The 12,022-nt window shown below is 53.6% G+C and overlaps 1 protein-coding gene across 1 annotated transcript; it reads left to right on the top strand.

Moving 5' to 3' along the window:
• Window positions 1–1,281: 1,281 nt before the first annotated feature.
• On the top strand, window positions 1,282–11,209 carry LOC122394515 (AN1-type zinc finger protein 5-like). The gene is made up of 6 exons (XM_043391426.1): window positions 1,282–1,486; window positions 3,150–3,204; window positions 3,235–3,482; window positions 7,354–7,514; window positions 8,119–8,233; window positions 10,328–11,209. The coding sequence occupies exons 3-6, from the start codon at window positions 3,338–3,340 to the stop codon at window positions 10,474–10,476; spliced, it is 570 nt and encodes a 189-aa protein (XP_043247361.1). The 5' UTR covers window positions 1,282–1,486; window positions 3,150–3,204; window positions 3,235–3,337; the 3' UTR covers window positions 10,477–11,209.
• The last annotated feature ends 813 nt before the right edge of the window (window positions 11,210–12,022 follow it).

The following is a 12,022-nucleotide window of genomic DNA, read 5'->3' as shown; positions in this document are numbered from 1 at the left end:
CCCAATACATCCTAGCATTAGCTTTGCAAGTGTCAGAGGAGAACGTATCCCTCAGGGATAGTGATGAGTGACTAAATCAAAATATCAAACCATCAATGTCAGCTATGCATAAAAACATTTTAGGGACAGCGACCAAGAAGCTGGTTGAAATCAACGATTTAGGTAAAGGATTGGCAAACCCAAACTTCGATTTAGTATTTTGGAGCGTACATCACAATTTTTTAGTTGTAAAGCAGGGTGTATCATGACGACCATACGCCAACCAAATTTGACACAAATGGCATCAAACCACATGCAATACGTATATATAATTGTGTGCTGCGCTACATCTGCCTTTGTTTACTTGTTAGCATAGTGATGGACAATATTCCTGGCTACTCATTTCCATTTATCAGCTGTTCGCTCGCTCAAGTACTAAGAGCTTCATTTATTTCTATGATGTTCGTTGACCGCTGGTATATAAATCTTATAACGAGCTTTAAAACAAAATTTCTAATTCTTTCGATCTAAAAAATTGTGAATTTGGTGCCAAGTTTGTGAAATTTAAACTTCTGGAAAGGCAAAGGAGTACGCAAGTACTTCAAGAGAGTGCCAGCACTGGTACTTGCGTTACATCTCTTTCGTCATTTGTGGGATCTCATCAGTGCAAGGCCCTATATACCAGGTAGGGTCGTCCGGCGATTCTACCTTTTCGTGACGTCAGCTCGTGACGTCATTTGGAGTCAAGTCTCGAAGCCCCGTTCAATCCCCATGTAAATGAGCGATTTTCGAAGCACTGTAGAATGAAGTCTGCACAAGATATATCAAACTTAAGTATCTTATCTAAAAGAGCAGACAATTTTCTGCAAGTTATCTATTACGTGTTTTTCGCTAAATCTTTTGCTTTTTTCACAAAAGCGTAAAATGTCCCCCATGTCTCCGCAGCCTCCCTGCCGCCGGCCGCCGCGCGGTCGCGGTAGTGTAGTGGTTAGCGTACCCGCGCAGTATTCCAAAGGTCCCGAGTTCGAATCTATGCGGTGCGGAACTTTAATTGCAATTCCAAGCTGAATATACGCACATCCATAATAAATTATTATTCGTATAGCTAAACTGTCACCAAGCTATCCATATAAATTGACTTCACCCAAAATATCGGCAAGATTCTATTAAAATATAAATTCAAATATGGCGGCTTGGACTGCCGCGTGCGTTAGGCTCCGCCCATAGCTCCGCCCACATGCGTGACGTCATTCGTGTTAGTGGACACGCAGAGAGATAGGGGACGACATGGGCCTGCATCAGTGAAGCTGTGGTATGCGAGAGAGGAAGTGTGTGTGTACTGCCTCTGGCGAAACGGTGAAAGCTGCTAGGCTGATAGATAAATTGTTTTAATGTTCACTTGACATCGGCAACGCTCATGCGAAATTCCATGCTGCCTCAATTTGTTCTCAGAAGTCGGTGACGGCTGTTTTCTCCGTCCTACGTCTATAATCGTCCACAGTGCCAGGTAAGCGACGGCCATGTTCCTCAGTCCTGTTTTCTGGCTGTATTGCACATTTTTCTGTCGACTGTAACTAACTTCAAATGATCTTGAATACTGGCACTATGGTCTGTTGCAGGTACTGTTTAAGATGAATGAACTGACTAGTAAAAAAAAAAACAGAACAATGAGGTGTTCATGTAGACCTGAGTGACCTTCAAATATCAGCTCTTTGTCCCAACAATGTATTGTTTGCGAAACCTATCTAAATTTACAGCTAAAATGGTTCTAATGTTTCTCATATACACTGTTTTCCTCGTGGCAGTTAAGTTGTGCTGTGTACTTTGTTTTGGCCTATTGTAATTGTTACATTTTGATGATTTAACCATGTCTTAATACATTTTGATTTTCCCTTGATGATTTGAGTTTCCCACCGATTGGTGTGAAATGTGAATCACCTTTTGCTAAATCGTGCTAAAAATTAGATAATAGCAGACCATATTGTCACAAACCATTTGGAAAATTGTCCATGCATATCATTTACCACTAAAAACAGGTGCATTAAAAGCAGAAATGCTAAAACATAACCTAACCTAACTCACCCTTGCCTTACCATACCATACCATACCTTACCTACCTTACCTTACCTAATGCAACCTAACCTTACCCGACTTTGTGGGTAGTTGAGTGTAATTCATAAATATGTTGTGTAAAAATATTGTATATTGATGTGTTGTGTTCCTTTTCAGGGTAAGAAAGAGGTGTCTTTCCTTTTATGTTTTATTTTTCAATTCCTGCAGTTCTTCAAGGGTGTTGTTGACAGCTTCTATAGCAGACCCATCTGTTGTAAGCATCTCCATTGTTTGAGAATCACATAATTAACTGGTTCCTATAATCCACTAGCTGGATGGTGAAGCTCATCTCAAATGATGCTGCCTAGTGGTGTACTGCTGCTTTGGTGTAAACCTATCCTGATCCTGATCCTGGCATTGTTATCATATTTCACTATTCAGGGTAGTTAGCTGATGCTGTCTTAAGGTGTCTTCTCTTTACTTTGGCCAAAAACTGCTATAATGATGCTATTCCTCCACTGCAAATCATAGGATTTTCCATTTTGAAAGGACTGACAGGTACCTTCCTGTCAGTTATCATCATGCATAAGAAATTTCTGATCTTGTCTGAAGTTAGGAGATACAAAAGTGTGACCTAAAACTGCAGTACCCAATGAATGTTATACCTAAAGGTGTGTCAGCATTAGGGAGGCAAGGAACTACCATCAGGAGCATTATGCAAGTTGTTCCAACTAGCCAATGTCTGCAATATAGGAATGTGCCTATGCATTGGTAAAACTGACTAAATATTTTTCCTCCCTCTACATCTGCTAAAGCATCCAATGGACCTCAAATGTGATGGTAGGGCAGGTAGAAAAGACTTTTTGAAGCTTATTATCTGTCTCCTCTCAGTGATTATCAATATATCTGATTACACATTTGTAGTTCTACTTTCATTTTATCATCATCCTTGACAGCTAAAAGCTCTTACTCATGGCAAACAGTCAATGCCAGGCTGGGTTTTGACTTGAGAGTCACAGCCATGCTGGACTTATCAAAATGGTGCAGCCGATGGAGCCGCACTGCTGTGTAGTGTTTACATGCCCACATTCTAACAGTGTGTGTTCTGGATGTTGCAGCGGCGCACCGGCGACCGCGTCAGCGGCCTCGCCAGTGGCGGCCTGTGCTCCAGTAACCAGCACCAGCAGCAGCAGCAGCAGCAGCACCAGCAGCAGCAGCAGCAGCAGCAGCAGCGCGTCTGAGCGGGCCCGGAGAGGCGGCGCGCGGACCCTGAGAGAGAGGCCACCGGCCGGCGCGAGCCACAGCCATGGACCAGGAGCAGAACCAGATGCACTCGGCACCGCAGCTGTGCGGCAACGGCTGCGGCTTCTACGGCAGCCCGTCCTTCGACGGACTCTGCTCCAAGTGCCACAAGGACATCGCCAAGAACCAGGCGGATAAGGCGCAGCAGGGTAAGTGCAGCTGCCGCGGCAGCCTGGTGCCACCGCCGGCTGGCGCATCTGCAGTGGCCAGGTGCTGATAGCGAGGATTTGATGTTTACTGAACATGATGCTGGGAAGGATATGAGTGTCCACTTTTCCCGTGGATGTTATCAGCTGCTCTCCACTCATGTGTGTCGAAGTTCTTTGAGCTCCTTGTACCGTGCGTACTGTATGTGTGTATGACAGAGCGTTTTTTTAACGATTCCACAGGGCTGGGACAATGTGTACTTGTGATTGTTCCTTGTGTCTTCTTGGTCTATTGTGTGAACAGGCAGGATCCTAGTCAGTCAATTCCCCTTTCTTTTCAACTAACTTACTGATCTGCCTGTGTTGAGTGACAACGATAGATAAGACGTTTTTCTTGGATACATTGTAAAGAAATATCCGCCGGCGTGTGGAATAGAACACCAGCGAAGTCGGCACAAAGTGAAGGCTCGGGTTTCCGGTTTCTCGCCTCTTCCCTCCGAACAGCTGCCAGGACAAGGTCATTGCTCCGCCACCGCTGCCCGGGTTGCTCAGCTCGGCACGTGTCGCCCCCCCCCCTCTCCTCCCTGGGGGGGGGGGGGGCAGCGGTCGGTGCGACACCGCTCGGCGGCCGGCCATTGTTCGTCTGCGTGTCGGCCGGTGGGTCGGTGCCGCGTCTGCCGGCCTTGCCTCGCTCAGCGCCCGCCTTACCCGACCTTGACTGGGCGTTGTGAAATCAGTAGCTGCCCGCCCGGTCGCCCGCTCGCTCGTGGGTTCGTGCGTAGACCTCTGGTGAGAGAGGGGGCGGCGCGCACTCTGTCGGGAGTCGGCACGCACTCTGCCGGGAGGCCCCTGAGGGCCAGCGGGCCGCGTCAGCCAGACGAGAGGCTCCGACGGCGCCGTGAGCTGGCGCCGCTCGTGGCGGCCGTGGTCCAACTGGCGACCCCCGGCTCTGTTTGTGAAGGTCGCAGTGCGCTGGCAGCGACGTTCCCGATGCCGGCCATATGTGGGTCGCCACTCGCCCGGTGCGTGCGCGGAGAGCGGACGGCGCGTGTGGTGTGACGTCATACACGGCGCGTGACGTCACCCGGCGAGTGTGGCGTGATGGCTGCGGTAGGGCCTGACTACTGCGCGACTGATTGTGTAAACAGCCGATGAAGCTGGCGGCGCCTGCTGAACTCTGACCGGCCAACCGTCTCGTGTCGGCGCCCGAGTGCGCCGCCGCGATATTGGCAAAACGCTGCATCACGTGAGAAATGTCATTACCTCGACGTGTGGCCACGTGATTGTTCGTATTATGTTTGGCACGTTGAGTGGCAGATCGAGCGGCTTCATCCGTACGTGTGTAATGAACGACACGGATCTAGAAGGTCGGCCATGTTGGAAATAATTTTCCACCTCGAAGGAACTTGGGATACCTGTTGAGATCGTTTGAATCACTGTGGACGACCACATTGTTCTAAACTACGGGTTGATGCCATTTCTCGGGATGAGTCATCTTGGTAAGGGTGAGAATAATTGATCAGCTGCACCGCAGTCGGTGCGGACTGCAGGCGATTTTCCTGCGGTGAAAACACCCCCTGTCCTTGACTGGCTGTTATTGAGGAAATGTGAACTGCTGCGGGTCCTGTCGCCGTTTTTGCTGAGTTCAGCTTGGGACCGTGCGCAGCTGGCCGAGTCCACTGCGATCGCTTACGTCATACATGGACGATGTGACGTCACAGTATGGCGACAGGCTCCCGTGAGAGGACACGCTGGTGTACTGTTGCGGGGAGACCATTACACTGTGCACAGTCATTGCCTCACTGAGGGTCTGCCGTGGCCCGTGTTACGGAACACGAGCTCCCACTGTCGGGCGGCTCGGCCGGGGAGGGAGGGCGGAGCGGGGGGGGGGGGGGTCTGTCCGCTGCGCAGTCGGCCGCCACCAGACACTGGACCGGGCTGGCTTCATTCATCTACCCCTCCCCACTGAGCTGGAATTGCTCGGAAGCTAGGCGCTTTGTGCGGCGCGTGCAGCGTTGCCATGGTTACCACATTGGACTTGGCTACCTTGCGAAGAAACGGTCGTTGGCCTTTGTTCGTGCAATGGTTGGTGGCTTTATCTGTTCTTCAAACACAGGGGACCTTGGCGTGAGCGCAGTGCGGACACGAAAAGTGACCGGGGGGTGATTGAAAGCACGGTTGAAGGTTGTGATAGGGTGATAAGAGTAACGGTTTGATAATTGGCATATTTTATTTTTATGTAGGCTTGATACTTTGCATTAGCCAATGCCTCCGCGTGTTCTGGCTGTTGCTGGCTGGTTTGTTCTGGTCCTCCCAGCCTCTGAATGCAGCGATCAGCCCCGCTCCCGCCCGCCACTGCGGTCGGCGTTGGGGCGTCAAGTGCCGGCGGAGGGGAGCCGGATGGCTGGTGCCATTCATCACACCGTTCTTCCCTCCTCCCCTGCCATTTGGGCCGGCCGGAGGGGTCCGCAGCTGATTGTGAATGCGCCGCGGCGGAATGTGCGTTTTTGTTGGCGCGGCCGTCCGGCGTGGGCTCAAACTGAAGCGGTATGGCGGCGAGATGCGGCGTGTGGGATGGTGTGGATTACTCGAGCGGGGAGCTGCGTGGCCGGTCTCCGATACATAACGGAGAGGGGATTTCGTCACTGGTTTATCATTTATTTCGTTTATTTTCATTTAGATCGAGGCTAGGACGGCGTTCAGCTACATTCATATCAGTAAAGACACCCAAGAACTCCGAAGCTAGTTAAACTGCATTTAGGATTGAAGCGGCTTGCACGACTTGGGTACCGCTACTACAGCTACAATCTGAATCTTCCTGGATTGGCCTTTGTCCTTGATAGATGTGGAGAATGAAGATCCTTTCCCCATTTGTGGATTTCTGACTGTCGTGGACGCCGTCTATGTGTCTCAGAATGTCGTGAAGATCACTTGCCCACTGTTGTGTGCGCCCAAGTCGCTTACCGTCTGCCGTATCTGTGGTGTGACCCCGTATAGCCGTTTGACTGCCGGCAGTCTGTCACTATAACAACTGTCTCACTGTGGATGTATCATCACTCGCGCCACCGTGCAGCCAGTCCTCACCATGACACCTCTCCCCTCTCCTCAGGCCAGTCGTCCGGCTTGGACGCGCCGACCATGACACCTCTCCGTGTATCCGCGGGTCAGTCGTCTGGTTCGGGCGCGCCGACCATGACACAATGGACACATCTCTCTGTATCCTTAGGTCAGTCGTCCGGCCCGGGCGCTACTCACCATGACACCTCTCCCCTATCCGCAGGCCAGTCGTCCGGTTCGGGCGCACCAACCATGACACCTCTCCTTCTCTCCTCAGGCCAGTCGTCCGGCTCGGGCGCACCAACCATGACACCTCTCTCCCCCTCTCCTCAGGCCAGTCGTCCGGCTCGGGCACCGCTTACAATGACACCTCTCTCCCCCTCTCCTCAGGCCAGTCGTCCGGCTCGGGCGCCGCTTACCATGACACCTCTCCCCCTCTCCTCAGGCCAGTCGTCCGGCCCGGGCGCTACTCACCATGACACCTCTCCCCTATCCGCAGGCCAGTCGTCCGGCTCGGGCGCACCAACCATGACACCTCTCCTCAGGCCAGTCGTCCGGCTCGGGCGCTACTCATCATTACACCTCTCCGTGTATCCTCAGGCCAGTCGCCCGGCTCAGGCGCCACTTACCAGGACACCTCTCCCCTGTCCTCAGGTCAGTCGTCCGGCTCAGGCGCCACTTACCATGACACCTCTCTCCTGTCCTCAGGTCAGTCGTCCGGCTTGGGCGCTACTCACCATGACACCTGTCCCCCTCTCCTCAGGCCAGTCGTCCGGCTCGGGCGCTACTCACCATGACACCTCTCCCCTCTCCTCAGGCCAGTCGTCCGGCTCGGGCGCGCCGCTGAGCCAGGTACTGCAGGAGACCAGCGCGCTGCTGGCGGCCAGCAGTAGCACCAGCACGGCGCAGCCCACGGTGGCCGTGCTGCCGGCCGTGGCCAGCACCGCCGCCAGCGCCTCGCCCCAGCCAGATGCACAGGTGAGACGCACGCCGAACACTGAGACGAGGAGAGAACTGTCTTTGTGACGGGCCCACCAGTGGGCTGCGCGGTTCATGTGCCTTGAGTTTTAGAGACGCAGTTCATGAGTGTCAGTTTTGTCACTTGTCACTGAGGTATGTAACTAGTTTTAGCTAAACATCACACAACCTAATAATGCGATGCTTTTAGCGGTGCAGTGTGTTTCTCATGCTGTTTTGGTATATTCTTTTACAAGAGCAGAGCCAAACATGGCTAAGCTAGGCATGCAAGCTGGCTTCGTTGTTCCGGCTGATGACATACCGTAGCTAGCAGCTTGTGGTGACACCGCCTGCCGCGCAGTTACGTGTTAACCTATAGCCTTCTGCCCCCCCCCCCCCGCCCTGTCACGTGATCTGTCACCTGAAATAACTGAGGTCAATGGCGCATTTACCATTGTTGTGACTCGGTTTATGCCACTGTCTGTCACTGACTTGACACTATGTCATCCTCTATCTTGATCATGCTTCAAAATGCTTCGTATCCTCCTGTGCCCCTCCCCCCCCATGACGTGCATCCGCTGGGCTGCTCTCACTGACTCCGTGTCCGCTCGTGTCTCGCCGTCAGGTCCCTACACAGGCGGAGTCGGGCCTCGATTCTGCGGCCGCCTCGCCCGCTGACCCGGCTGCCAAGAAGAAGAAGAGCCGCTGCGACGTCTGCAGGAAGAAGGTCGGCCTCACCGGTAAGTGAACGTGCCGACGCGCTGTACTTCTTGGCTACTGGGTGGCAGGGGGTGCGGAAGTGTAACGTTGTGATGTCTTCTGGAGCTGTGTTGTTCTATGGTGTTTGATGGCTTACTGCGTAGGACATCCGTGGTTTTAGTGATAATCAGCTACAGGTGCGAGTGCTGAGTCATGTTTGTTTGTGGGTCACTGAGTCAGGAGCCAAACACACTGGTGAAGTGTATTGTGTTGTCATTTCCTGTTGTTTCATCTCGTCTGTATCCTTTGTTGGTGTCCTTGGAACAGTGGGTACGTCAGCCCCTGTATCATGGTGCCATATCATCCTGAATTGGGAAGGGGATTGTGATCGCCCTGTTATTCTAGCACATGCACGGTAATCCCCACCATTCGGCGGGCGTGCCTCCTCCCCCCCCATGCCCCTAGTCACCCGCGGAGAGGCAGGGGCATGGGGTGGGGTCCCTGGCCTGCCCCTGCTGACGTGTCCCGAAACGGCTCACAAATGTATGTGTGGGTGCACGGTGCAGTTGGGGCAACCTCAGTCACCGGCTGTGAGTTGGATGTAATTCGTTATACTCAGGACTAAACATTCATCAAGATTCTTCAAGATAACCTTCATCATCTTTGATCACACTTCCCTTTTACAGACTAGCCCCATCAGACTAGCGGATGAGAGCGTATCACAAAGGCGACCGTTTGAGCGGAAAGGAATCATGTTCTTCCAAGGATCTCGTTCTAACGGGATGTACTCGACCGCTACAGTACAGCAGTCATTGGTCGACTCAGGGCAATGTCCCCTACTAGTCCTCTCATCTCACGGCCTTGAAATGGTCTCAATAGACGTCCGAAAGAACACAGTCCAACACCAAAACCACAGCAGCGCTGTGCTCGCCGTGGCCGGTCACCAGTCCGACCTGAGGCGCACCGCTCGGGGCGGTGTCATCACTGCACCCGAGGTCGGGTGTCCGGTAGCTGGAACCATTAGCTGCTCCTGTGATTCATTACGAGCGTGCCGGCCTGGTATTCTGTGACCCCTCCCATCCCTCCATCGGCCGTTTCCGACACGGTTCTCAGTTTTGTTCGGTGTGGATTACACGTGACCATCGATCTGCACGTCTTTGTTCCAAGATATAACCAGTGTAACGCCTGCGGCCATTTACCGTTCAGGCCGGGAGTCTGTTCGGTGAAGTGTAATCCAGCTCCGTGTCGGTTCTTGCACTAGGGTCGTTATTTCGGAATGTGACGATAGCCGCCTCCTCGTCACGTGCGAGCCACCTGTCGATCGGCGCGGCCTCACCCGTCTGTGACGCACCGACTCCCCGGTCGGCCCCCGGGATGGAATGTCTCGCCGGCGCGCCTGGAGCTTCCCTCTGACCCCTGGCCGGCGGCGCGGCGGTGGGCGCTGTTTGTTTCGTCAGCTGACGAGGGCCGCCGCCACTGCCGGTCGGTGACGCCGGCGGCTGGCACCACGCCAGAGTGTCGCCCGGTGGCCCTCGTGGACCTGCTGACCCCGCGGGACCCCATTGACCCCGGCAGATTTCAGTGTTTGACTCGTGATTATTACAGCCACTTGTGACCTCGTGTGATCCCGGTGTTCCGTTAGATCCCGATGTTTGATCCCGTATGACACCCATGACTAGTAACCACGTCTGATCCTGTGCCATTCCCTTGACCTCACATGACTCCGTATGACCCTGTGACTGCTTGTCGTGTGGTCCCATTCACTCCGGTGAGCCTGGCTACCCATTGTTCACCGATGTGTGACTCTAGATGGGCCAGGCGACCCGTGCTGCACCGTGCAGCCTGACCCGTCCTTCACCGTGGAGTCCAGGTGACCCCTGATAATCCCTTGTGATCCCTGGGACCTTGATGACCCTGTGTGACTTCCGTGACTCCATTGGACCTGGAAGTCTGACTCTGATGACCCCGATGTGCGCTAGATAACCCCACCCTTGCCACGCGATCGGCGCCGTCCGTTTACTGCTGTGTGAGTCACTGAGTGCAGTGTGGGGTGTCCTCGCGTGCCTCGTTAGACTGTGGAGCCCGCTGACCCAGCGGTGACTGAATCTGACCCGTGCCCCCCCCCCCTCCGGCAGGATTCACGTGCCGCTGTGACGGCCTGTTCTGTTCGCTGCACCGCTACAGCGACAAACACGACTGCTCGTTCGACTACCGCGTGCACGGACAACACGAGATCCGCAAAAACAACCCCGTCATCGTTGGCGAAAAGGTCAACAAGATTTGAGGAGCCGCGGCTGGAGGACCGGGTCACAGCCAGCGCTGCCACCGCGAGACCGGTGATGTAGATACATACAAGATCGCTGCACCGCATACCCACACCCCGGAGGAGACAGAGAGAGATAAACGGACGGACACACGCATATACGCATAGCCACGTGCAAATCCCCAGTGCTACTAACGCGATTGTGTCGCTGATCTAGGCTTAGCGGCGCGGTGCTTGCTTCTGCGCGGACGCGGGCGAGCCTTTCGACTCGCGCACATGCTATATCATAGGTGTGGCTCAAGATGCGCGCGGCTGCGGCGGGCGGGCCGCGCGGCGCGGGCCTCTCATCAGAAGCGTGCTGGCGCGCGCGCTCTCGCGCGGTCCTGTTTGGGGTGTGTGAAATCGGACCTGGCCGACGGGAAGTGATGATTTACGCTGCCAGAGGCGGTTCTTAGTTCTGTTGATAAATCGCGTGCATAATTAGCGATATTGTGAGCACCCGTGTGGCGGAGGGATCCATATTATACATGTGCGCGCGGGCGCCACGCGCGCCGACCGGATGTAGATGTGCAATGGCAGACGCTGGCAGGTGCGGCGCCGTCCTACCGACTGCGGCGGCACGCGCGCGGCGACTGAGAGGTCGAGGGTTCGCGTCCCGCCGGCGCCCGAACTTTGTCCGGCGGTGCGCGTCGGGTCGGCGCAGCGGGCGGCCGACGCGCGCCGTATGAGGCGTCAATAAAGTAACGTGTTGATACGCCGAGAGTTTGACGGGGTGGCTGGGTGGTGGCCGATACACGAGTACCGGACTGCATTGGTGTGGTTGCGTCGGATCATGGAGAGCTAACAGACTCGTCTCGAAAGTCAACACGGTCCTCTGGGCCCGCGAGATCACGACGAAAGAAACAGTGAACTGGACATACAGTATCAGATTGTGCTTTGGAATATTAGTGCAGTAATCCTATATTCAGCCTATCGAATGGTACGGATTCCACGGATTTCATGAGTAGATCTTGTGAGAGGTGGCAGGAAACGGTGATGTCATTATCCGACACGGCGGGGAGTCATATGGCCTAGATGCTCCATTGGATCCACCAGGCCTCTCACCAAGCAATGGTATGGTAGGGTGGCTAGGGTGGCTAGATTAGATAGTCAACCATAAGCTCATGCTGTAAGGACGCATTCTGAGAAATGGCTGAGTATCGAGCGGGAAAAACTGCAAATTAGCACTCGCTCGCGGAACCTTGAGACGGCGAAATTCGTCTTTTTCGCTGACAACTCTTGAAAGACTCACACACACCCTACCTACGCGTCGCTGTTTGCTCAGTTCATTAGCTCAAGATGTAGCTCTCGTGGATACTTTCATCGGTGATCGAATGGATCATCGGACGTGATTCGAAGGCTCATCGTCTTGAGTCTGAAATTTTCACTAAAAGTTGCCACTCTAATTTATCAAGTCTTCCAGAAAAAAAAATGCGACATGGGATTTACGGGGGATTAGGAATACAATGATTTTAATATGTATCACATATTTTTTTATTCCATTATTCTATTAAGGATTTCTCAAACG

The sequence above is a fragment of the Amphibalanus amphitrite genome, unplaced genomic scaffold, assembly GCF_019059575.1.
Source record: "Amphibalanus amphitrite isolate SeventyFive unplaced genomic scaffold, NRLGWU_Aamphi_draft 000596F_arrow, whole genome shotgun sequence".
Classification (NCBI taxonomy): Eukaryota; Metazoa; Arthropoda; class Thecostraca; order Balanomorpha; family Balanidae; genus Amphibalanus; species Amphibalanus amphitrite.
This window is presented reverse-complemented; position numbering and strand designations above follow the sequence as displayed.

Coding starts and splice junctions, on each gene's coding strand:
- LOC122394515 (XM_043391426.1), top strand. CDS start 3,338: ATGGACCAGGAGCAGAACCAGATGCACTCGGCACCGCAGCTGTGCGGC. Junction 3,483..7,353: donor GGCGGATAAGGCGCAGCAGG/GTAAGTGCAGCT, acceptor CCCTCTCCTCAG/GCCAGTCGTCCGGCTCGGGC. Junction 7,515..8,118: donor CGCCCCAGCCAGATGCACAG/GTGAGACGCACG, acceptor TCTCGCCGTCAG/GTCCCTACACAGGCGGAGTC.